Source organism: Chionomys nivalis, chromosome 9 (genome assembly GCF_950005125.1).
Source record: "Chionomys nivalis chromosome 9, mChiNiv1.1, whole genome shotgun sequence".
NCBI lineage: Eukaryota > Metazoa > Chordata > Mammalia > Rodentia > Cricetidae > Chionomys > Chionomys nivalis.
This window is the reverse complement of record NC_080094.1, coordinates 14,968,664-14,994,678: the sequence shown is the minus strand read 5'-3', so window position 1 is coordinate 14,994,678 and position 26,015 is coordinate 14,968,664. Positions and strand designations below refer to the sequence as shown.

General features: G+C 50.5%; 1 protein-coding gene across 2 annotated transcripts; it reads left to right on the top strand.

Annotated features, from left to right (window-relative positions):
- The first annotated feature begins 6,697 nt into the window (after positions 1 to 6,697).
- Gdap1l1 (ganglioside induced differentiation associated protein 1 like 1) lies at positions 6,698 to 24,870 on the top strand. Of its 2 annotated transcripts, XR_009057735.1 has the most exons (7): positions 6,698 to 6,963; positions 14,920 to 15,112; positions 16,451 to 16,624; positions 20,307 to 20,404; positions 21,355 to 21,469; positions 23,546 to 24,190; positions 24,287 to 24,870. XR_009057735.1 is itself a non-coding variant. In XM_057781153.1 (6 exons), the coding sequence occupies exons 1-6, from the start codon at positions 6,784 to 6,786 to the stop codon at positions 23,887 to 23,889; spliced, it is 1,104 nt and encodes a 367-aa protein (XP_057637136.1). In that variant the 5' UTR covers positions 6,698 to 6,783; the 3' UTR covers positions 23,890 to 24,870. The 2 variants fall into 2 exon arrangements, 1 of the variants encoding a protein (XP_057637136.1); XM_057781153.1 differs by having other exon boundaries at positions 23,546 to 24,870.
- The last annotated feature ends 1,145 nt before the right edge of the window (positions 24,871 to 26,015 follow it).

The following is a 26,015-nucleotide window of genomic DNA, read 5'->3' as shown; positions in this document are numbered from 1 at the left end:
TTAAGTCAACAGTTATCTATTGGATAGCTACTGTTTAATGTCAGATGCTGGGGACTCAACAGCAGGCACTGACCTAGGACTTCAGAACAAGGAGAGAGCAGCCCAGGCAGGCACATCTCGGTTCATAAAAGCCACGGGAGGAAGCACAGGAATAGCTTTCTTTTCGCCATGTGACCCAGCCACGCTGCCTTGAGATGGCTCCACATTTCAGGCTCAGTGGAGGACTCCTTCAAGTTCACCTGAAGTGCCTCAGTGAAGATCATGCAGGAAGCTCTCTATCTCCTGGCTCCACCCTTTCCAATTAGCTTGAAACTTTTTCCTCACTCAGCTGTAACTTCCATCCCAGAGGGTTTGTTTTGTTTGTTTTGTTTTTTGTGTTTTTCCCCCCTTCTGACTGGTCCAGAACCTTACAAAGCAAGTCACAAGTCTGTCATTTACTTCCTACAATCCAGGATAAGAACCTACCAAGCCTTGAGATCTTTGGGCAAGACGCCCTCTCTTGTGGTGTCCTCCAGTCTGGGAAGTCCTTCCCTGACAGAAGAGCCTGCAGGCTCCCTATTGCTTCCTCAAGCCCAGCACATGCTCAGACCTCCTATCAGACTACCCAAGAACAGATGGTCCACAGCATGGGGGCCACGAGGCCCAGACCTCTGAGGACAAATTGTGCTGGTGACACTGCGAACGGCTCTGCAGCTTCCACAGGTTGGCGGGAGGGGTGGGGACAGCTCTAGTTGGAAGACCTAATCTCTCTCTCTCTCTCTCTCTCTCTCTCTCTCTCTCTCTCTCTCTCTCTCTCTCTCTCTCTCTTGTATGGCTGATCTCCTGGGAGTCCGACTGGCCTGTGGTTTGGTTCCATCTGGTCTATGATAAGGCTGAGTTGGGAATTAACCAATGATTTCCAGTATGAACGCTTCAGATGTCAGACACCTTCAACAGACTTTCATTACATCCTGCCAAATTCATTTCCTAGAGGACTCAGCTCATTCTCTGTATCTTTTCTGGGTTGAGTTTTATGATTCAGATTTCATGGAATTGTAGGAAGAGAACAGAACATAGGGTTATTCTACATATGACATGCCATTCCCAGGCAGGCCATGGCGGTACCTCACAATCGAACATCAGTCTTCACAGAGCATGGGATAAACAGAGGCTGTGTGGGTTAATACTGTCAACCTGTTGGGATCTGGGCATGTCTGTGCAGAATCTATCAGTTCAAGGTCAGCCTGGTCTATATAGTGAGTTCCAGGCCAGTTAGGGACACGCAGTGAAACCCTATCTCCAAAACAAACAAGAATTTATTGAGAAATTTATAAATTTTATAAATTAAATATTCTCCTCATAGATAAGCATGGGGGTCTTCCTCGGTTTGCTTTTCCCTGATGTCGCTCAATCCCTTCTTTGTCCTTGTAACAGCACTTATCACACTGTGCTAGGATTATTAAACCTGGCCTCATTAATAGTGGAATAATTACATACACTGTGACTGTAATCTGAGAAAACGTGGAACCCATAGCCCCAACCAGAAATAAGAATTAAATTCTAGTTGACTAGACTAACTAGTTTATTAAAATACAGGGCTAGGAGGGCATGATGGCCAACACATTTAATCCCAGGAGGCAGAATCAGGCAGATGCCTGTGAGTTTAGATCTAGCATGGTCTACATAGTGAGTTCCAGGCCAGTCATGGGCTAAATAGTGAGGTCCCCCCTTAAAAAACAATGAAAAAAAATACAGGAACTGGCCTGGAACATTTCCCTGGGATACATGAGACTCCCAGGTCCCATCCCTAGCATTTCAAAGAAAGAAGAGAGAGAGAGAGACCAAAAAGCTGAAGAGCATCACTGTGTGTCAGTCTGACAACTTCAGAGTAGATATTCTACAAGACATTTGGGTCAGTCTTCCCCATGAGTTGATATCATGGGGGAAAGAGAACAAAGATCAGCCTATTTGCAAAAGACACATGGAGAAATAAAATTTGTTGGGTTGTCCTTGTTTTAATCCTTGTTAAACTAGCAACACTGAAGAAATCTGAACAGGGACTAATTATTAGGAGCCTACTATGAAGTTTTTTTTTAGCATTAAAGTTGTGTTTAATGTAAGAAAATCCCTTGTTTTAAAGCTGGTCATAGTAACTCTCCCTGTAACTCCATCAGTAAGGAGACTGAGACAAGATAACTGCCAAAAGTTCTAGCTTAGGCCAGAGTAAGCCTCGATCTCAGAGGAAGGGAGGGAGGGAGGGAGGGAGGGAGGGAGGGAGGGAGGGAGGGAGGGAAGGCATTCACATGTAAACACGAGCACACATATAACAGCCTATGCCAGACATGCAGTCTAAGCTGGCTGTGCTGGCTCACACCTGTCATCCCAGCATTTAGGAAGCCGAGGCAGGAAGACGACTGAGAGTTCCCGGCCGGACTGGGCTACAGAGAATAAGACCCTGTTTCAGAAACAAAAAGGGAGCTGGAGAGCTGCCTCAACAGTTAAGAATACTTGCTGCTCTTGCCGAAGACTCAGGTTCAATTCCCAACGTGGTAGTTCACAATCATCTGTAACTCTAGTTCCCAGGAGATCGGACACCCTCTTCTGGACATCAGTCACATAAATGGTATACAGACACACAGACATACATGCAGGCAAAACACCCTACCCATCCACCTGTGGCTTGCTTGCTGCGCCCACACAGTCTCATTCTGAGATTTCTGGAGGCCGGATCGCCATTTTAGACTGAGGTAGAGGTAAGGGCCAGTGGCTGGCTGTTTTGCTTTTCTGATCTTCAGGTTGAACCCCAATTTCTGGGTTGTTTTTTTTATTATTATTATTTGTGTTACATCTGAAACCTCTTGAGCCAACTCCCAACGTTTCAAATCATCATCAGCACCAGTGTCTTCCATGCTCCTACTAGTATGCACCATTAAGCAGTGCTTAAAGCATTCCACTGCTTTCCTAACCCAAAGTGCCAAAGTCCATGTTACTCCCAACAAAAACATGGTCAGACCTATCACAGAAATGTACCAGTTCCTGGTGCCAACTTCTTAGCCTTAGGTCTTTTTATTGGTGTGAAGGCGGGGAGCATGGCGGTGTGCTGGCAGAGTTGGCGGTGGAGGAGTAGCTGAGATCGCTACATCTTGCAGCCAACAGGAAGTCAACTGAAACACTGGGTGGTGTCGTGAGCATAGGAAACTGATGGGGAAGCTTTGTTAACCTCTTGAAGAGGTGGGACCAAGTTAGGGTGTGGCTTTCTGGGACCCAGAGAAAAATGGGCACACGGCCCAGGTGCTCTCTCTCTGTGATTCCCACGCAGCACAGCTGAGCTTGGACTTCTCGTTCCTGTTTCATGTGTTTTTTCCTTATAATAAATAAAAATATAATTGTTTTACCTTTTAAATAGCCTGGTTACTTCCCAAATAAACAGGAAACCTCAAAACCCACCCCCACCGTGATACATTTCCTCCAACAAGTCCACACCTCCTAATAGTGCCACTCCCTATGAAATTATGGAGGCCAATTACATTCGAATTACCACAATCTCTTACACTGAAGTATTTCATTTGAGAAATGCAATATCTATAATTTACTCGAAGTACTCCTGCTCTCAGTTAAACAAGAAGAGCAGAGGTACAAGGTTTCCATGACAATGGTGTCTGGTGATAGATATACAAATGTCCACTGAACTATTTTTTTTTTTCGAGACAGGGTTTCTCTGTAGCTTTGGTGGCTGTCCAGGATGCAGGAGGATACCCACTCTGGTAGGTCATGAGTCAGGAGAGAACTTGGGGGCTTTGATGAAGGTAATTTCTTTGATCCCATGAAGCTGTTTCTGGAACTTACCATGTAGATGATGCTGTGATTTCCACGCCCATATGAAGAAGATTCCAAGATTTTCTTTTTTATAACAAAGAACTTGGAGCGGCACACGCATCCATCAACAGATGAAAAGTACATTGTTGTGGTCTGTCCACACAAAGACAGTGTCGCGAAGTGCGGGCTAGATGCTCTGTGCTGCTGGGACTCTAGATGAACTGCCTAGAGAAGGATCCCAAAGCAAGCCAGCATCTGCTCTGTCACGGAGTCTCTGGGACCAGGTACAGTTCCTGATACACATGGACCACTCACTAGCTGGGGTCTGGACACGTCTGACATGACTGCTGTGCTTCGGGTTCTCTGGATAGAGTCAGATTCACTCTAACAAGACAGATTTTCTACCTTTGTTAAACATCTATGAGGGCTATGTTTCCTCAAATTCACAATTATTTGATTGTTTTCCACAAGATGCACCAGTATTGATTGTCAGTTTGATTGAGTCTGCGACCAACAAAGAGACAAGCTTCTGGTCGTATCTGTGCAGGTGTGCTGGCTGGTTTTATGTCAACTTGACATGGCTATAGTCATCTCAGAGGAAGGGGAACCTCAACTGAGAAATTACTTCCTTAAGATAGGTCTGTAGGGAATGTTCTTAATGGGAGGACCCAGCCCACTGTGGGTGGGGCCACCCCTGGGCTAGCGGTACAGAGTTTTATAGGAAAGCAGACTGAGCAAGTCATGGGGTGAAAGCTATTAAAGCAGCATCCTCCATGACCTCTGCATCAGCTCCTGTTTCCATGTTCCTGGTCTAAATTCCTTCCTTGGCCTCCCTCCCTGAATGACAATCAGGATATGTACTCTAAATAAATCTTTTCTTTCCCCAAGTTACTTTTAGTCGTGGTGTTTTATCATAGCAACAATAACCCTGGCAACAGTACAGAGGGCATTTCCTAGAAGGACTAACTGAAGGGGAGAGACTACCCTCTCCCTTACCATAGGTACCTTCTGTTGATGGCCCAGAATAAAGAGATCTAAAGGAAAGGAAATGCTGCTTTTTCTCTGTCAGTCTTTGTGCCCTACTGGAGAGTGCATCTACTCTGCTGCTGCCGCCACCGTCCCACCCTTCACTGGTATCAGAACCCAGCTTCTTTGGACTTCTAACATAAAGACCAGAGGTTCTCCAGGAGTCCTTCAGGCCTTCATCACCAAGTCAGAACTGCTAAAACATCCAGCCTCACAAACTAAGCAGTGTCTGGGTTCCTGGGCTCTCCAGCATACCAGACTACTCAGCCTGTCCACGTACAGTAATCTAATAACAAAACCCCCTTTGAGACATATATTCATTCTGTCAGTTCTGTCCCTCTAGAGAACTCTGACTAGTAATCTTTCTTCGCAAAACCAAACTGTGAACAAAACACTCCAAAGAGAAAGAAGAAGAAAAAAAATCATAGAACGTGACAAAGAATTTCCAGAACAGGGAAGCTGGTGTGACAATGAGACTTAGAAAAAGCAGCTCCTGGCTTCCTGGCAGTCACAGCATAAAGGGAAAAATGGAAGCCGCACTGTGAGGTGATGTACCAAGGAGTCCAAAGTAGCAAACCAAGAGGCCTACTCTCCTAGTTATTTCAATTCATAAGAGCAGGGTCTGACGATGGGACTCAAGAGACAGTGGTTCTCAGTAAAACTGGTTTATGTAAGTTCACTCTGTGATACTTGCAGGCATTGCCCAAGGATATATTTCTGGGAATTTCTCTCCTTAAGGGGCCAGCAACTGCATTTTCACCTACTGTCTTAGGGTCCACTTCTCAAAGGTAAGCTAAGACATAACATTCTGGGACTGAAGAGATGGCTCAGCACTTAAGAGCACTGGCTATTCTTCCAGATGAATGGTGTTCAAACCCACATGGCAGCTCACATCTGTAACTTCAGTTCCAGGGGATCTGATACCCCCTTTTGGTGGCATATAGTACATATGATACCAGGCATGCATATAGTACACAGATTAGATAGATAGATAGATAGATAGATAGATAGATAGATAGATAGATGATAGACAAAAACACCCATGCACATAAAAATAAATAAATAAATCTTACCAAAAAAAAAAAGATAAAAGATTCTCCAAGAGAAGCATGGATGCACTAAAGGAACTTTACAGAAAGTTCCAAATAACATTCAAGATGCCCGCAAAAGAAGCACAAAGTAGACTCCTACCTGGCTACATCTTCTGGGGTAAAGGTGTGATCTAGGATGACACTAATGGCACCTCTCCCTTCTCATCATGTCCACACAGCTGAGAAACATGATTCTTTAACAGGATTGAGTTGCTGCTTGCAGGGCTGCTAAATCACCAGCTGGTCCTGTCCTGCATACAGCCAGCCTGAGTTTGAATCTCCACTCCACCAGTTAGCAGCTCAGTCACCTTGAGCAAGGTCACTTCTCGGAGCCTTCCTTTCTTCCTCTGTAAAACAGGCCAAGGGGTTGGACACTGTAAAACACTTAGTGCGGTGTCTGGGTAGAGAGTAAGCAAAGTTCATCCCTTCTGCTGTTGGAAGCCCTTTAGGAGGGGTAAGTCAGAGAACGGCAGTTTCAAATAGAGCTGTCTTCAAACACTACTTGTGAAAAGGGTTAAATGGACCTTTATATTGCCATTTATCTAAACTAAGAGGTGTTTCGCAAGATTGAGATGTGTTATGATGGTAGGGTCTTTGGCAGATGACTGGCCAGCTGAGTACTCGGGGCGTATGGCCCACTCGCCCCTGTTTCCCTCATCCTTTCCTCTCTGGGGCCCTCGGGGAGGACCTACAGCTGAGAGGAGGAGGAAAGAGCCCCGGGATCCCCTTGCCCCTCCCCCTGCACCCAGTGAGTAATGACATCGCGGGGAGGGGGAGGAGGGAGAGGGGCAGGCTCGGTGAGGCCATGTGATGCTGGGCGCCAGCGAGCCGCCGCCGAGCCGCCTTCTTCCTCCTCCGATCGCGGGCTGTCATGGCGACCCCCAACAACCTGACCCCCACCAACTGCAGCTGGTGGCCCATCTCGGCGCTGGAAAGCGATGCAGCCAAGCCGATGGAGGCCCCTGACGCTCCCGAGGCGTCCAGCCCCGCCCATTGGCCCAAGGAGAGCCTGGTTCTGTACCACTGGACCCAGTCCTTCAGTTCGCAGAAGGTAGATGGGGCGCAGGGTGCGGACTGGAGGCTGGGAGGGGACCGCCGCGAGGGGCAGGTGGCACGGGGGACTGTCCTGCCCGGCCGCAGAGCCCAGCCCCAATTCCAGGAGCACCTCCTTAGGCCTCGTTCCCTCCTGGGGACACCTAAACAGAGACAAAGGCCAGACGGCCTGATGGGGCTGAACCGAGGAAGCCTCACTTTGAGCCAGCCTTCCCTCCCACCCGCTGTTCCAGACGCCATGAGCCCCCAGCGCATAGCTCCCAGGCCCTCGGTTCTGGCGGGGGTCTTCTTCAGTCTGAGGCTTGGAAAGTCTGTCCCTAGACGTCACCCTTTTCTCTTGAGCTGAGAAGGAAGGAGTTAATCCATCTCCTCAGAGCAGCTGGCTTGCCCATCAGATCTGTGTTTTGCTCTTAAAGGCACAGACTGACTCTGGTCCCTTCGACCCTTTCCAGACTTGCTGAGGTCGGAGCAGTTGAAAGTACACCCTAGTGCTATCATTGGGTTTCCCGCTTTGTGGGAGTGAGACCAGACACTCGCCCCACCTGCCTCCCAGGGACTCAGTTCTTCACCCTGAGTTGCAGTCCAGCCTGGTCTGTGGGTTCAGCACCATGGCCAGAGCCCAGAGCAGGGTCCCGCTAGGGCCAAGGCAGAGCTCTAATCTGACTACTCAGCTCTCCCCAGTCCTCTCATTCCATACGTTTATTTTATACATGGGGTTGTGGGGTTGCTGAAGATAAGTGCTTTGGAAACCAGACTTGGATTTGTGTTTTGGCCCAGACTCAATTTTATAACTTGGAAAATGGGATAGTGATAGCGGTAATGATGGCCACCAGGAACTTTAGCCCCTCGGTAGAGTTGCTGGAAGGGCTGTTTAAGGGGTGACACAACAGTATTCCGGGCTGGCTCTACTCACACCCCACTGAGTCTTGAAGTCACTTCGTGATCCTGGTAAGACACAGCCTGCTTGATTCTGCCCCCGATGGCTTGGTTGGTCTAGAGGCCCACAGAGGTGATGCTGAGAAGGTTGGGCCACTCATCACTGCTTGGTCACTCAGTTTAGAGTCGGAGGCCAGGCAGAGTCTAGTGAGAAAGTAATCTTCTTTGCTGGCCCACCATGGACTTTGGATGCCCCTGTTTGCCTCTCCAAATACTCAGTGTTCTGATCTGTAAAATGGGATGCGCATGGCCGCTGCTGCAGAGGGCTACTGTGAAGATGAAGTAAGACTGCACAGTGTTGACGCTGCTGTCTGGGGAGGGATGCAGGGTCTGCTAGTAAGGCTGAGAGGATTCATGAAAATGTGAGGAAATGAGATGGGGGTCAGCTCCGTGGCAGGGCTTGCGCTTAGCAGGCATGAGGCTCTGGACATTGAAGAAAAATAAAATAATACTAGATAAAGAAAAGTCAAAGTTAGCCAAGGTCATTCCGAGACCTGTCCATGCATTTTGCATGCGCTTACCAAGCACCTACTTGCTTGCTGAGCATGTCCTGGGTTGTAGACGGCACTGGGGATTTGGAGACAGGTCAGACTGACCTCCAGATCCCAGAATCTCCCCAAGCCAGACCTTCAGGAAGCAGTCCTCAATGACTGGGACACAATGTGGGGCAGGGAGAGGCATCCCCCTTCTGCTCCTTGAGAGGGTCCCCTGCTCTTCCCTTACTATTCAGGACTGAGCACAGGGCATAGGTGGGCTGCAATTAGGGAAGGAACTGCTCACATCAGCATTCCTTTAGGCTAAGTGTCTTTCAAGCTAGCCTAGGCATCCCCCTCCTTTGCCAGGGTAGAGGCATCGCAGCCTGAAAGCAGCACACGGGAAGAGGATGGGCTCGGCAATCATATGGCTGGTTCATCTCTCAGCCGCTCACCCACTGAGTGACTCTAGGCAAGTCACTTCCCCTGACTGTTATCCAACACCCTCACCTGCAAGCAGGACCCTCTCTCTAGCCCCTGTAGATTTCCTGGAGGATTTCCAGGACACAAGTGTGTGTTAAGGGTCTGGTGTGCAGTAGGAACTCAGAAGGAGCATCCCATTGGCCCTCAGGCCCTGAAGCCATGCCTGCAAGAGACTCTCCCCACAGGAGCTTCTGGGAAAGCTGTCCTGGGCGATACTGAGCTGGCCTACGTCAGAGAGTGATGGCAACCCCTGTGGGCACTGGGGACTGTAGCAAATGCCAAGGGCAGAAAGACCATGTAGGAGCCCGACGCATGGACTGCCCATGACTAGCAGGATAATTAGTAGGCATTACTTTGCCTCTGCTAACTCAGTTATGCATTTGGTAAACTGGGGTAAAAGTCATTGAAAGGGGGTAGGGCATGGACTTCTGGGCATCACCTAGAAAGCATGTGCCAAGGACTTTGTCACCCTTGGCTGCCATGCCAGATTCGAGGGCCTTGTACCCCTCAGCCACATGGCCCTGTGGGTATCATAACCTCTCTGGGTTTCAATTTGTTTGGTCTTCTGTGGGCAGCAATAGCACCTCTGTATGAGGGTGTGAGGACTGAAAGATGTTATGCATGGTTGCACATGGAGTGCCTGCCTTTCACAGCTGCACGCTGACAGGGAATATTCAGGCACAGTCATGAGCGATGGTTGGAAGCCAAGGGGCTTGGGAGAAGCTGTGACTGCATATGGGGAATGCGAGCATGTCTCCTAAGGATGTTCCTTCTCCAGCTTCCTCTGCCTCGCAAAACAGGAGGGAAGCTGAGAGGGGCAAAAATCAGGGAGTCAGAGGACCACAGTTTCACTAACTGGAAATGCCCTTGGTCCTCTCTGGTCCTCAGTTTCCTCAATAGGAAAAAATAGTAGAAGCTACAACCTGCTATGATCCCTTTTCCCATGCAGAAAGAATAGCCTTTCCCTCCTCAGTAGCCTCTGCCTTCTACACACACACACACACACACACACACACACACATGCATGTGTACACAAATCACACTGTCCTTATACCTGCCATTTTTTTCTTTTTTAAGAACTAAGCTACTTGCTACTGAGTAGCTTTGCCAGGTCACTCATAGTCTCTGGGCTTGTCTCCTTTTGTAAAGTTTGTATATTGACAGTGCTGGGGTATTCATAGGTACTAGTACCACATCCCTCAGTATCTGTAGGAAGCATGTGGTTTAGTTCACAAAAGGCTCTCAGTACCGCACCTGGCACAGCAGAGGGGAGTAAGAAAGTGGCCTGGTGATGATTTTACTGTTTCTATGAAAGTGCATCTCAAGCCATCCTGGCCCCCACAATATACCCGATTCAAGATTTCTCCTCTCCATCCTCATGGGTCCTGCCACTGTCCTGCCTGCACCCATAATAAACCTGTATCATCAGGTGGTGGTGGCACACGCCTTTAATCCCTTGCACTCGGGAGACAGAAGTAGGCAGATCTCTGAGCTCAAGGCCAGCCTGGTCTACAGAGTGAGTTCCAGGGCAGTCAGGGATACACAGTGAAACTTTGTCTCAAAAACTGCCTGTATCCCAGCCTTCAGTTCCCAAGGTTAGAAGTCTTAGGTCTGGCAGGAACCACTCCTAACACCAGGCAAGAACTGTAAGGGGCAACTTAACCCCCTTGCCTTTCAAACTCCTGGGCACTCCCTACCAACCCTCCTGCTGCATGCTCAACACACTCCTGCTCCGGCACCCACAATAGCACCCTACTCCCTCTAGGAGAGACCCAGCATCCTCACAATGGCCCCAAGGGTCCTAACCTGGTGGAGAATGAGGAGGAGGAAGTTACAGAAAGCCCACGGACCCTTCTCAGCATAGGGTTTTCAGTTGGATAATGTGCCACACTGAGGTTATTAGAGCAGACAGGGAACCAGTCATTTTCAAGGTCAGCTCTGGAAATATTTTAATACCACTGTTCTATGGAATGACCTCTCTTTCTGCACTAGCCCACGATCTAACACGATCAAGTCCCAGTGACTATATACATAGTTTGAGTAACCACAACTGTGAAGCCACGCCCACACCAGACTTTATGCCCACATCCTTGAAGAGAGGACAGCAGTCAGGTAGTTTCCATCACTGATAAGAGACATGTCATTCCTGTCTTCATGGACTCCCTGTATTTATTTGCACATGCCCCCCTGCCTGAGTCTGGGAGTCTTCATTAAGACCCCAGTACCTAATCCCTTTTGTACTGGATTCCCGATCCTCACCCACCCATACTGGCTTCCCGTTGATTCAGATGTGTCCCTACGGTCCAGCTTCGTCCTCTATGATGGCTGCTCTTCCTACAGAGCTCCCTTTCCCAGGACTTCGTGTGGACCATCCCATTATCCTGCTGGATTCGTTGAGATGCTCCATCCTCATAGGCCTGCCGGACACACCGTCCTGTTGGAAGCTTTACCTGTGGTGCTGCCCTTGTGTCTTAGCATCTTCCCTTCATCTGTCCTGCATAGCAGAACAGGGGTTTGTTACGTTCACAGCAGGGAATCCAGCTCTCAGCGCAAGGCCTGCCTCGTGGGTGCTCAGTGAACAGTATTGGATAGTGATGAGTTTGTAAGCCACTGGTGTCTGATGTAGTGCAGTGGCACACACCCATAACCCCAGGGTGGAAGTTCAAGGTTATCCTTGGCTATCTAAGGAGGTAGATGCCAGCCTGGGCTAGAGACCTTGTCTCAAAATCAAATAAGTATTTACTTCGGTAAGCTGGCAGCTGTTCATAAATAGTATTAAAGGGAGGGAACATTGGAAATATAAATAAGGCTCAGAGACTCTGAGTGGCTTTCACAAAGTCACACAGCAACTGTATTACTGGATAGAAAAGCTAACCCAGATCATCACAACCACCCACTGTGAGCCACCGCAATGACTGCCCACTCTGAGCCACCCCAATAGCACCAGGAAACTTTCCAGGTATCCACAAAGGAGATAGCTTCCCCAGAGATGGTCATACAGAGTGGTCACCCCCTGGGTCTCTAGCCAAGTCTCCAGGAAACTGGAGTGACAAATAGCTGTGGTGGCTTTGTGCCCTTCCCTTGGGCCTGGGTTTCCTCCCCTGCAGGATGGCACACGACTTTGGCCTTCAGCTCCGCTAAAGGTGAAAGTCTCCTTGGCCGTCTGCCAGAGTGACCCGAGGCAGCTCCAAGCAGGACTACCGTGTCACTAAAGATAGTCCGAGGCAGAAGCCCATACCTGACTCCCTCGAGGGAGCCTCAGGGCACAGCCCAGAGTGTGGCTTCTGGGGAAAGGTGCCCTGATAGGGCAGAAGGCCAAGGACAAGGATAAAGGCCTGGTTTGGGCTTCTTTCCAGTCACTGGAAAGTCCCAGGTTAACCAGAGACTCCCTCCCCAGCTTGGCAGAGCTGAAGGTCACTGGGATACATAGGAAGAAGGGACCAGCTGCTCTTGCCCAGCTCCACCTCAATGGTTAGGGGCTTCTACACAGTACAGCATCCCCCCCCAGACACACATGGGCTCATATATGCAACATACACACACCCTGCCCATGAAGACACACACACACTACCAGGCCAAGTACACACACTTCCTCACCACTCACACAAGCACACTATACACATGCACACACCCTGCCCATGAAGACATACATACACACACACACACACACACAACCAGGCCAAGTACACAAACTTCCTCACCACTCACACAAGCACACTATACACATGCACACACAGCTGCCCACTCATACTTGTACACCCACACGCCTTGAACAAACAGACGCTGCCCCAGGCTGTTCGCTCTGCAATGGTTCCTCCCATTACCCCAGAGGGAGGTGGTGGGAGGGGGGAAAGAAGAAGTGGGGAAGGGGGCCCAGAAAGGGTCAGTGACAGCTGAGGCCACCCAGCAGAGCCAGGAAGATGAACTGGGTCCCTATGTCTAACCCAGTTCTAGAAGGCAGACACCCCTTATAGACGTAGCTTTGGGCCAATGGAGCAAATGAAGGGGTGGCGAGTGAGTGGTGGAAGTTCAAGGACGAATCACCTCTCTCTTTGCACAGCCACCAGACGGAAGGAAGGGTATTCACAAAGCTGTGAGTGTGGGCCATGAAGGGCACCAAATGGGGGTGCAGTGTGTGTGTGTGTGTGTGTGCATATGTGGGGTATGTGTGTGTCTGTATTAGGACTACGAATTAACTGTGTTAGGATTCTGTCCACACCTTACAGACTATACCCTTACCAAACTATACCCTATCAGAGATGAGTGGCCAGCTGGGTGGTGGTGGTGGTGTACACCTTTAATCCCAAGGAGGCAGAGGCATTCAGATCTCCATGAGTTCAAGGCCAGCCTGGTCTATAGAGTGAGTTCCAGGACAGTCAGGGCTACACAGAGATCAGAGTGGTCAAATCCCACAAGCATCCAACAGGGCGAGGCTTCAGTCCCAAGTCTCTCTGTCTCCCAAATCTGGTGTCCTCGTTTTCTGTTGCTGTGATGAAAACAGAATTGACCAAAAGCAACTGGGAGGACAGGGTTTATTTCAGCTTTACAACTTTCAGGTAACAACCAGTCCCTCGCTGACGGAAGTCAGGGCAGGAACGCCAACAAGGAGGCACCTTAGAGGCAAGGCCTGGAGCAGAGGCCGTAAAGGGGAGCTGCTTACTGGCTTGCTCCCCATGACTTGCTCGACCTGCTTTCTTATACCATCCAGATCACCTGGCCAGGGTATCACAGGGATGTGGGTCCCCCTTTCCCCAATCATAATCAAGAAAATGTGCTACAGACTTGCCTACAGCCGGTTCTTACGGAGGCATTTTCTCGGATTCTCAATTGAGAGTTCCTCTTCCCAGATTAGACCAGAGAATATCTGGTCTAATCCCAGTATCTAAGACACATCCTCTGCAGTGTACTAGAGCATCCACCCACAGCCCTCCGAGGGAACACAGGAGGACTCCCTACAGCAGGAGACTCCCAGGAGTAAGGGGGCATTAAAGCCTCCTTCTGGGTAGAAACAGACACAGCGAGTCCGTGATTCTGCCTCTAGGCCACTCTTCTAATACCTGGAGGCTCGGAGGGGTGGGGGTGCTCTGGTGGGGTGGAGATGAATGGCCTCTGCCTCTTTTGGGGGTGGCCTCCTGGCCCTGGACTGGAACCAAAAGATGGGAGGGCAGGAGTGGATTGCCACCATCCCCTTTCCAACGATGTTGGTCAAGACCATCTTCCTTCTGAGTCTCACCCCACATGTGAGGACACCTGGGCTACAAGAACTTCAGGCATCTTCCAGTTCCCAAATGCAGCGGGCCAGCCACACTGACCTCCTAGAGACATAAGGGAAGATTCAAGATAGCCCCATCAACTCCCTAGAGGAAATTTTCAGAAAGAAGGCCCTGGTCCAGAGCCATTACATCCAATTTATAAGCTGGCTATTAAGTGACTGTGTGACATGGGTCACGATGCTGACCCTCCTGTGGCTTTAGCTGCCCCCTTGTTCTGCCCTTTCTGGTTATTGTTGCCAATATGCCGCCAGGCAATGGAGATGGGACGGTGTCTGATGGTGTGGACGTGGGCACATTTTCTTCTACCTAGCTTTGTTCCCCAGACCAACTGAGACATTTAGCTTTTGGTTATAATGACACTTGGAATTTCTGTGAATTTCCTGGCCAGATCTACCCCTGAACGTCTGCATCATGGCAACAAAAAACATGAATCGAGCACCATCTGTGTGCTAGACACAAACTTGGAACTATAAATACTTTCATTTGGCCCTAGGGGCTTAGGCCGTCTGCCCACATATGCACAGCTGGAACCCCAGCCCGACATCATAGCCCCATGGCCGCCAGGCGGTTTGGCCCTGTGTATCAGCCTAAGGCTGCATTTCTGTCCAACCCCCAAGCACGTGACCCTGAGCCACAGCCCCCTACCCAAGTGCCCAAGAATGGGCTGCAAGCAAGTGTCCCCTCTTGTGTGTGACCTCTGACCTCCTTTCCTGCACGCCTCCCCCACCCGGGCAGAGTGTCCCCTGTGTCCACCCGCCTTCCCCCCCGCTCTGACCCTGGCGCCTGCAGGTGCGGCTGGTGATCGCCGAGAAGGGCCTGGCCTGCGAAGAGAGGGATGTCAGCCTGCCGCAGAGCGAGCATAAGGAGCCCTGGTTCATGCGGCTCAACCTGGGTGAGGAGGTGCCTGTCATTATCCACAGGGACAACATTATCAGTGACTACGACCAGATCATTGACTACGTGGAGCGCACCTTCACAGGAGGTATGCTGTGTCCCACGGGTGTGGACAGGGTGTGCCACAGCAGTCCCTTGGTCTCAGACGCCAGCTTTGAACCTAAGCAAGCCACTGATTCGTGGGCAGGACTCAGCGTTCCCCCCAAGAAATCACAGGCTACTGTCGGGACTCAGATGCCCCCAGAACCACACACCTCTTCCTGGCATCCCCGGGAAGGGTGTGGCCCAGACAACCCAGGACCGTTGGGATATTGCCCCCTTCCTTCCCCAGAACCTCTTTCGGGTTCAGGTTCAGCCCTGGCTCTCAGGATTCCTTCAAGCTCCCATAGACAGGATCAAATTTCTCAGGGTCCCATACCCTGCAACCTTCTAAGCATAGCCAGCTCCAGACTCCCAGAAACCCCACTGGCATGCTCTCAGGCAACTTGGAACCCTGAAGATACACACAAGACACCCCAGAACTTCCGTTACCTCTCCCTCCCTTTGGCCTCTAAGGCTCAGGTGCCTGCTGCCTATGGCAGAGGTTCAGGCAGCTGGGACAGTGAGCCTGGAGCCCAGGCTTGTACTATTTTTAAGAACAAGAATTTGCATGTAGGACGTGATAGCGCATGCCTGTAATTCAAGCTCTTAGGATGTGTAGGTGAAGGCTGGAGGACCAGAAGTTCAAGGCCAGGTTCAGGTACATAGCTGAGTTGGAGGCAACACTGGACTACATGAGACCCATCTCAACTCAAAACAACATTTTATTTTTTGAGATAGGGTCTCACTATGTGGCTCTATCTGGCCTAGAAATCACTATGCAGACCAGGCTGGCCTGGAACTCACAGAGATCTCCCTGCCTCTGCCTCCCAGGTGCTGGGATTAAAGGTGTGTACCATGAAATCCAATTTCAAAACAACTTTCTTAAAAAACAGAATGAAAATTTTCTGGGCATGGTGGCGCATGTGTATGCCCTGTGGGAGACGGAGGCATGAGAATCTCCAGTCAGAAAACTGTCTGGGATACATACTGAGAGTCCATTTCAAAAAAGAAGCCTAAATGTGAATAATATTTGCCAAGTTGAGGAGGTTTGAATTCTAAGCATCCAGCTTTTCAAGCCATGAAAAGCAGGCAGCATTTGAGCACATATACTCATTTGAGTATATATAGTAGCATATATGCCCGGCTACTATATGGCACCAGGAGGTGCTGGACCCATGAGGGACAGCCTAGTGAAGCCCAGAGTAGCAACTGGGTCATCAGGATTCCTCACGGCCAGTGGCTGAGTCCCAGAAGGATAGGTCGGGGATTTCGGAGCATAACATTTGGGGCTCTGGGGTCCTGTGGTTGGCATGGACCTTGCTCCAGCCCTTGGTGGTATCCACAGAGCATGTGGTGGCTTTGATGCCTGAGGTGGGAAGCCCACAACACGCCCGAGTGCTGCAGTACCGGGAGCTGCTGGATGCACTGCCCATGGACGCCTACACCCACGGCTGCATCCTGCACCCGGAACTCACCACGGACTCCATGATCCCCAAGTATGCCACGGCCGAGATCCGCAGTGAGTGCTGCCCACCAGGGCCCTCCATTTGCCTTCCTCTACTTCTTTCCTTAAGGAAGGTGCCCCCCCCTCACCTCATGCTTCCACCTCTGGGTCTCGCTAGTCATTCTACCCCTCCCTCCCTTTCCTACCTGTGCACCCCCATCCCTGCTGCACAGATGGCCCACCATCTCTTCTCTCAGGCCCGGGAGACCTCCTGGGAAGTCCCAGCTGTGGACACCTGAGGTCAAGGGGACAGGCCCCACATGGATAGCCAAGAACCCTGAGTGACATTAGGGTTAAGGTTCCCACAGAAGGCTGACCAGGAATGGCAAGACACCCAGTAGGTCTCTGTTTTCTGATCCAAGGTCACCCATGTACTCTCCTAACTGCCAGCCTACCCATAATCAATGAATGGAATTAGATCCAGTCAGATGACCCATCAATAGTTTATTCATGGGGATTAGCATCTAGACTCTGCTAGAACATTTGGTGGCCCTGAAGGCAGAGGAGCCATGACTGTTTCTAATAGATCCTAGATGCTCAGTAAGTGGTCACTTCCTTTCCCTTCCCATCCTCCTCTGTCCCACTGTTGTGCAAAGGTGGGGAAGGGTCGGGTTGTGAACTCAGCCCTTGAGGAAGACTTAGGAGTTATCTCTATGCTCTTGCCCCCGATTCAGTCAGCAATTTCAATGGGATCCTGGGTGAGGATGCCAACAGATAAGGATAAATACAGCTTCTGCCACCTCAGGGTGACAGTTTCTGGGAGCAAAGACAAGGTCAGGTAATGACAGTGCAAGCTAAGGAGACTTGGACAGCAAGCGATGGGGTGGGGGGGCAAATGCCAAATGCCAAAAAGGTTCATGCCTTGAAGATCACTCCAAGGCAACACTTGAACACCATGAAGTGTATACAAATTTCTCACCACAGCGTAGTTCATTGGAAACAACCTTGGTGTCTATGAATTGGAGGTGGAGTAAATTCAGCATGATGCTGTTATACTGAAAAATAATAAGCACATGGAATGTTCTAAAAATATGCTAATGAGTGGCAAAAAGAGGAGAGGGCCAAACATGTAGCGTGGCATATGCTCTAGCAAGTACTAAAGAATGCCCCTGGGCTCTCCGTGCGAGGGATGTTTCTGCAGTAGTGCTAGTCTCCAGGGAGCAGAGCCGAAAGTCTGAAGATAGAGAAGTAATTATGGGTTGGTTTTGTTTGGGGGTTTTTGAGACAGTCTCATGTAGCCCAATCTGACCTCAAACTCACAAGGTAGCTGAGGATGACCTTGAACTTCTGACCCTCCTACCTCCAAGAGCTTGGATTACAGACGCGCTCATAGCCATACCTGACTAGAGGTTTACATTGATTGCACATCTTTTACCCTTGCTTGAGTTTATAACCTGTCTGTATAACCTGCATACAAATCAATTAGTTAAAAAATTTAAATATGCTTCCAATATCAGGATCAGGACAACACAGAGGTCCCAGGGTCACAGAAGATGTTGGTCCTAGGACCTGGATTTATGGCAACATACAAGAATGAGTGGGGAAAAAGAAGGGGAAGATCATGTCAGGGTGTGGGGTAGAACAGGTGCAGCACATAGAGAGCAAAAGGCAGGGTGATAGGGCAGGCTGGAGCATTGGGCAGGGCAGGTCTCATGTGACTCTGAGGAGCAGGCTAGGAGGAGGGGGTCACTTTATGGAGAAACAGCTATGGGCCTTGACATGAGCAGTTCTGCACTTCCCAGAGATGGAGTCCTGAGAGAGGAGGTGTGAGGCCCTGGCGAGCATTCAAGTGAGTGGCCTGGTGAACTGTGGGCACTGCCCCCATCTTGTCGTTAGCCATCTCATGGGACCTGAAAGGCAGCAGGGTGGGTTCAGAGTGGGCCCAGTGGTCACACCTTGGAGGAAGCACTGGGATCCCACAGGGGGAGGGAAAAGGGAAACCTCAAAGAGTGCAGAGCAGCAAAGTCAGCCTACAGCGACTGCGGACGTGTTCCAAGGTCTTCCCCGTAGTCTGAAGACAGGCCCAAGGGCAGCCATGGAGAGAGACTGCCTTGACCTTCACATTCAGAAAGCATTGGGGAGCGTTAATATAGCCTGGAGCTGGAAGAGCTCGCAGTGTTTACTGGGACTGCCTCAGGCCATGGTAGGAAGTAGGCGACCTCAGAGGACAGATAGCTGACAGCTGCAGCTTCTCACACTCTTGACCACCGTTTCCTTTCAACACTCAGTGAGTCCTGCTCGGGGCCAGGCCTGTGCTGGGCTTTCAGAGAACAGAGGTGAGTCTTATCTAGCTACAGCCTGAGCTCAGAGGCCCTGAGGTAGATAAGCACACCAACATCAAATTACCACACCTGGCAAACAATTCAACTTGTGCACTGCGCTGTGCGAGAGATGCTTTTCACGGAGGCCGCAGGTGAGCAGGCTGTGCTGTGGCAACCCCAGTTGGTAGGTTTGCATCTCCTGGCAGAAGTCTGCCAGAGGGAATGCTGGAACAAAGGTTCTGAGGTCAGACCTGAATGACAAGGGGGCGCTTCATAGAAGGTCATAGGTTCATAGGTCAGCTAGATCAGGAAAGAGGCTTTCAAAACTAGAGAGCTTGGGGGTTGGAGATATGGCTCGGCAGTTAAGAGCACGGGTTGCTTTTGCAAGGAACCCACATGGCAACTGAAATGGTAACTCCAGTTCCAGGGGCTCTGACACCCTCTTCAGGACTCTTAGAGTATTACACATGTGCGCAGACATATTTAGGTGAAACACCCACACATATGAAAATCAAAATAAATAAATTATAAGGAAAAAAAGAGAATAGAGGACATGGTTGTTCCAGGAAATGAGATGTGGGCGAAGAGGTTTGGAGTAGCCTGATGCATAGGAAGTGATCTGAGTGACTGAGATGTACCCTGCAGGGACAGGGTTATGGGGGCAACTCGGAGAGATAGAGCAGCTGAGAGGGCGCTGGATCCTAGGGTTCCTGAGGCAAGCTAGAGCTGAGACATTACCCAGAGGGGCCCAGGATGAGCTGTGGACAGGGGCAGGGGCAGGAGTGTATGCACAGAAGCCCCTGGGAAGAGGTGGGGTGATGCAAACCTCTAGTCCAATGCTTAGAAGACAGAGGCAGGAGGATCACCACAGGCTTGAGGTCAGCCTGGTCTCTACGGCAAGTTCTAGGCCAGCAAGGGCTACATAGGAAACCCTGTGAAACTCACCCAAGCAAGAGACTACAGGTGTCCGCTGAGAGATGGAGGTCTGAATGGGGCGTGTAAATGCAGAGATCTGAACGAAGCGTGTAAATGCGGAGCTCTGAAAGAGGCGTGGAAATGCGAGGGTGCTGTTGGAAAAGCCGACAGGACCTGATTTGAGGAGAGGAGCTCTGAGCACACCTTCAGGCAGGGTTGACTTCATTTCGGGGAGGGAATTCTGGGAAGATGAGCAACTCTGGGTTTGAGGTTCTACAATCTCCAGCATCACCTCCTCCTCTTCCTCCTCTTCTTCCTTCTTCTTCTCCTCCTCCTGTTTGTGCTCCTCTTTCTCTTCCTCCTCCTCATCTTCCTCCTCCCCTTCCTCCTCGAAGCTACAGTGTCCTCTACAGCAAGGTTTACTGGCCCCTTGTACCCGGGGGAGGTGGCCCTCTCCTGGTCATGTGGGAAGGAGAGGCCCTGGGAAGCAGGGAGACAGGACCTTTTCTGTTCTGTTCCAGGACATTTAGCCAATGCCACCACAGACCTCATGAAACTGGACCATGAGGAGGAACCACAGCTCTCTGAGCCCTACCTTTCCAAGCAGAAGAAGCTTATGGTGAGTGCCCTGCCTGTGTCCCTCCCACAGACAGGGACAGCTATGGTGAGCGCCCTGCCTATGTCCCCTCCCTCCCACAGGCAGGGACAGCTATGGTGAGCGCCCTGCCTATGTCCCCTCCCTCCCACAGGCAGGGACAGCTATGGTGAGGGCCCTGCCTATGTCCCTCCCTCCCACAGGCAAGGACGTTATGAGGAGTGCCCTGCCTATGTCCCCTCCCTCCCACAGGCAGGGACAGCTATGGTGAGGGCCCTGCCTATGTCCCCTCTCTCCTACTAGAAGAAGATTGTAAATAGAGGATCAGTAGATGCTTTGACCTGGAAAAGGTACGGTTTTGATCCTCCAATCATGTTTCATCTACCATATCGTGGCTGTTTGGCCATGGAAAGCCACTGTTCCCCCACCCCCACCCCGAGCCTCTGGATTATATTGTCTCTGAAAGCAGAGCCCTGAACACAGGTTCTTACATCAGAGTATGGGAAGAGTTCTCCAAAGACGTGGGAGAGGTAGGGAAGGGAGTGGGGCTGAGCCTCGGCTGACCCCACAGAAAGCTCTAGAATGTAAAAGGCACCATATAGCTGGCCTTGCTTTAGCACCCTCGCATCAGCAGCTGTTGGCGATAGACCGCCTGATGGGACAGGGATCATCTTCCATGTGCTTCTAAACAAGACGGCTCCTCACTGGCAGAGAGCCATTCTCTGGGAAAAGAGCGTTGGTACTCCTAGCACACAGCAGTGGTAGTATTGCTCCAACCCCGTGCCAGGGAATGTGGACAAGGAGGCCAAGCTCACTAGAATGGCTCAGTCCTGGATGAGGGTGCGCCATAGTGGTGGGCCATGCCATACACTAGAGTGGGTATTTGAAGGCAGGGTAGACAATCCTCCACCTCTGGGTGTCATGACTCCCATGAGACCAGCTCACGCTTGAGCAGATGCCTGCTCTGCCTCTAGGCCAAGATCCTGGAACATGATGACGTGAGCTACCTGAAGAAGATCCTTGGGGAGCTGGCTATGGTGCTTGACCAGATTGAGGCGGAGCTGGAGAAAAGGAAACTCGAGAATGAGGGTAAAGGGCTCCGCCCGCCTGCTTCCCCTGCCCACTCTGCCATCCTCCTGCCTCTTTCTCCCGGAGATCCCAGAGCCCTTCCAGGTGGTTAGGGTCAGGATCTGGGGAGTCAGGCCGACCTAGGTTATAGGGCTGGGGCAGTGGCCTTGACAAGTTCCTCCCTGCACCAGGACCTCTGTCTCCCATATATAGAGTGGGGAGAATGACAGAATCATTGGGACCCTGTGACGCGAGAGACATTCAGAGTACCCGGGGTACTCAGGGTGGGCAGCACGTGGCATGTGTTGGTCCTGTGTGTGGAAGGGATGGTGTAGTGGCTGTCGGCACCCACGGTCTCACCTGGCCCTGCAGGGGATGTCTTAGGGCTCCCCCTTTTACAGAGCAGGTCTCTGATCCTGACATACCAGCTTTACCCCCATGTAGCCTGGTGCCCCCCTCACCACTCTGCCCCACTAACCAGTATCCCACTGAACTCACTTTGTAGCAGAGAATGACTTTGAACTTCTGATGCTCCAGCTCCCATCACTCAGATGCTGGGATTACAGGCCCGTTCTACCATGTCCATTTTATTCAGGGCAGGGGCTCAAACACAAGGCCTAGTGCATGCTATTAATCGAGCCAGCCCTTTAGGGTTTTTTTTTTTTTTTTTTTTAATGTACATTGGAGTTTTGCCTGCATGAATGTCTATGTTCTGTTATCAGATCTAGAACCGGAGTTACAGACAGGTGTAAACTGTCGTGTGGATGCTGGGAATTGAACCTGGGTCCTCTGCAAGAGCATCCAGTGCTTTTAACCACTGGGCCATCTCTCCAGCCCCCAGCCCTTCAGTTTTAAATTGATAGTCTTTGAAGCCCCCTGAAAAGACAGCAGAGGCCTATGGAGGAGATAAGTTGAGCCAATCACTTCTGCCCCAGGCAGAGGAGACAGCCAAGGCATAGGCCCTGAGATGAGAGCAGGTTTACATAAGCATCCGTAAGGAGACCAGTTTGGTGGGTAAAGAGTCAAGGGGGAAGCAGAACCTGAGACCTAGAAGGAAGGGGGTGGAGCAGATCACACAGGGCTCTGCTCTGACCACGAGGCATCAGTTTTGACAGGATCCCACTTAGATCACAACAGCATCCCTCTGACTGCTGTGCTGTGGGTAGACTCCAGGCAAGGGGAACTATTTAAAACACTATGAAGATGTGGATAGGAGAGAGTGGCTGTCCGGGCTGGGATGATGGAAGCAGACACTGGAGTCTGGATGTATTCTAAAGATCAAGCTAATAAGACATACTGGTGCACTGACTGTGGGGCAATGGGAGAGTATTTGTGGCGGCACCAAGGCTCTGCTACTGAATAGAAGGATGGAGAGCCACTCCGGCACTGGGGCGTGTGTGGTGGGCTTGGGAGCACCAATCCGGAATCCCTGTTGGACATGTCTAATTCGGAATGTGGAGGGGCACTAGGTGGAGCTATCAGCCAACAGCTAGGTATGTGAATCTACAGTTTGGGGTACTGCGGCCTGTAATCCCAGCACTCTGGAGGTTGAGGCTTTAGATCCTGTCTCCAAAATTAAAAATAAAAGAAAAAGGAAGAGAAAAAGAAAAAGGAAGGGCTGGGGGAATGGCATTTAGTTGGTGGAAAGCTTGCCTAGCTTGCACAAAATTCTAGGTTTTGTTCCCACCCTTACCCCATTCCCATCCCTCAGCACTGCAGAAACTTGGTGTGGTGGTATAAGTCTACAATCCTAACACTCGGGTAAGGACAGGAGGATAAGTTCAAGGTTATCTTCACTACATAGTGAATTGGAGGTCAGCCTGGGCTACGTGAAACCTATTCTAAGAAAGAAAGGAAGAAAGAAAGGAAGGAAGGAAGGAAGGAAGGAAGGAAGGAAGGAAGGAAGGAAGGAAGGAAGGAAGGGCAAAAAGAAAAAGAAAGAAAGGAAAATAAGGTAGATCTTTGCAGTTCACAAGTCGGTTGACTTAAAGAGCGAGGGCAGCAAGGTAAGGCCATGGCAGCTACTGCTGAAGAGGTTCAGGCTGGCAGGCAGATCAGAGCCAGGGCTTGAGTGCCACGTGTCCTCTCCCTTTCCAGGGCAGAAATGCGAGCTGTGGCTCTGTGGCTGTGCCTTCACCCTGGCGGACGTCCTCCTGGGAGCTACCCTGCACCGCCTCAAGTTCCTGGGACTGTCCAAGAAATACTGGGAAGATGGCAGCCGGCCCAACCTTCAGTCTTTCTTTGAGAGGGTCCAGAGACGCTTCGCCTTCCGGAAAGTCCTGGGCGACATCCACACCACACTGCTCTCGGCTGTTATCCCCAATGCATTCCGACTGGTTAAGCGGAAGCCGCCGTCCTTCTTTGGGGCATCCTTCTTGATGGGCTCCTTGGGTGGGATGGGCTACTTTGCCTACTGGTACCTCAAGAAAAAATACATCTAGAGCTGGGCTGGGGCCTGGTGTGACTGGCGGTGTCTCTGTGCTGTGTGCTTCCCAACTCCCTCTCAGTAATTCACTGTCCCATGAGCACTGGACAGAACGTCCTGCCCCTTCTTTCTAGTCATTGTATTGTCAGTGTGACAACATTTCATAGTTTAGAAGTAGACATTGCCAACGCCGTGATTTGAGGCCGCGGCTCTACCAGAGGAGAGAGAGAGAGAAAGCGAGAGAAAAGAAACCCAAATGCCTTTGCTTCTGATTCAAGGTCTCAAGACATTTCTGTGGGGACTGGTTAGGATCTGAGGTGAGTCCCAGGATGTTCTACCCAGCAGGGCCCAGGTTCTGGGAGGTGCTGGGGACTCAGAGAGCCTGACCCCAGCCTCCCCTTCCCTCTTGGCAGGGACCTCTTCTATAGGACAAAGCCAACACCGAGATTCAACTCATCTAACCAGTACCTCTGTCTGGGACTGGAGAGCCAGAGTCCCTGTGGGAGGCCTCTGAAGATCGAAAGGGGTCTCGTTCTTCTCCTGGACAAGGACTCAGTGAGACAGCACTGGCTCAAGCCAAGCAGTGGCACCCCAAAACCCATCCATGGCTGGGACCAACTAATTCCATGGGCACACCCTTCACCCACTCCCTCATTGGTCACCTGGTGCGGTTTGGCACTTAAGTAGAAATCCCTGAAGGCAGCAGCCATCAGCAAGCCACTCCTCCCTTGAGCTGAGTTCTCCCCCTTCAAGGTGGGACTTTCCAGCAAAAGCCATGTTGGCCTTCCCTCCGAAGGTTGGTCTCAGCTCATGAACAGGGGTGCATCCCTCACCACCTCCGCCTTTCCATTTTTTCCAGAGACTCCCCATACTGCATGCAGTGGGGTCTCTCCTTCACACTGCCCCTCCCCGGGTCTCACTTTCCTGTGCCTTTTGCATGTTGGGAAAGGGTCTGGGTGTCACTGCCACTCATGCTTAGAGCCCCCAATAAAGCATCCAGGAGGAGCAGTTGCTTTTCATTTCTAAAGCGTGTGATCTACCCAACTCTTGTTTCCAAAGTCAGAATGGGGATGAAGGTGCGACGTTTTGGATCCAGCTCTTGGGGAGAGCAAGCTAGCTTGGGAAGGTGGCAATTGCCTGTTGTCCCAGCAGCTGTGATGCTGAGGAAGAACAGAGCGCAACCTCACATATGGTCAAAAGCTGCTGACATGGTCTTAAGTCTACTCCATTCGGGCACAGAACTTCACAGTTTATAGACTCTTTTCACATCCGTCTGTTTACAGTCCTCTTAGAGGTTGGCCAGGGCACGTGTTCCCACCTTAATTTCCAAGTTGGAGAAACATTAAAATGTTCAGTCTGAGAGTATAACTTGTTTCAGAGAGAGCATAGTTTGATATATTTTGCAAAAAAAAAAATACTAAGTATAAGAATTTGCATTTTTTCAGAAAGGTTACAAGAAACATATAGGGCTGGGGATGTGGCTCCATTGGCAGAGCGCTTACGTAGCACACATGAAGCTGCCCTGGCTTTGATTTCTCAGCACTGCATAAACTGGGCCTGGTAATGCACACCTATAGCATAGCACTTAGGATGTGCAGACTGGAGGATCAAGTTCAAGGTCACTGTCACTCAGGTACTGAATCTGAGGCCAACCTGGGCTTTCTGAGACCTTGTCTCAAAAAATCTGGAGCGATGACTTGAAGCGTAGAATACTTGTCCTTCTAGAGGACCCAGGTTCAATTCCCAGCACTCACATTGCGGTTCACAACTAACCTATATTTCACCTGCAGGGACTGGACACCCTCTTCTGACCATTGCGGGCATTGAGTATGCAAAACATTCATATACATACAAATAGCCCTGGTCAAGCCAGGGCAAGGGTGGACTTTGTAGATGCAGAAACTGTCTGGCCCTGTCTACCCTACTGGTCTAGCTAGACATCCATAAAGCCCCTTCTCAGTCTATAAAAGTTCTACTCATGAACAATACCATGTGGATCCCAGTGGGCTAAATGCATGATGAAACAGGACATGCTCCTCCTCTCTCTGAAATGAGACTCTTGGAGCCCTTCCGTCAGTCAGATCTCTGGAGGAGGCAGGAGGCTGGATGTCACTCACGCCTCCTACAGTTCCAGCATTCAAA

Coding starts and splice junctions, on each gene's coding strand:
- Gdap1l1 (XM_057781153.1), top strand. CDS start 6,784: ATGGCGACCCCCAACAACCTGACCCCCACCAACTGCAGCTGGTGGCCC. Junction 15,113..16,450: donor GGAGCGCACCTTCACAGGAG/GTATGCTGTGTC, acceptor TGGTATCCACAG/AGCATGTGGTGGCTTTGATG. Junction 21,470..23,545: donor AAGGAAACTCGAGAATGAGG/GTAAAGGGCTCC, acceptor CTCCCTTTCCAG/GGCAGAAATGCGAGCTGTGG.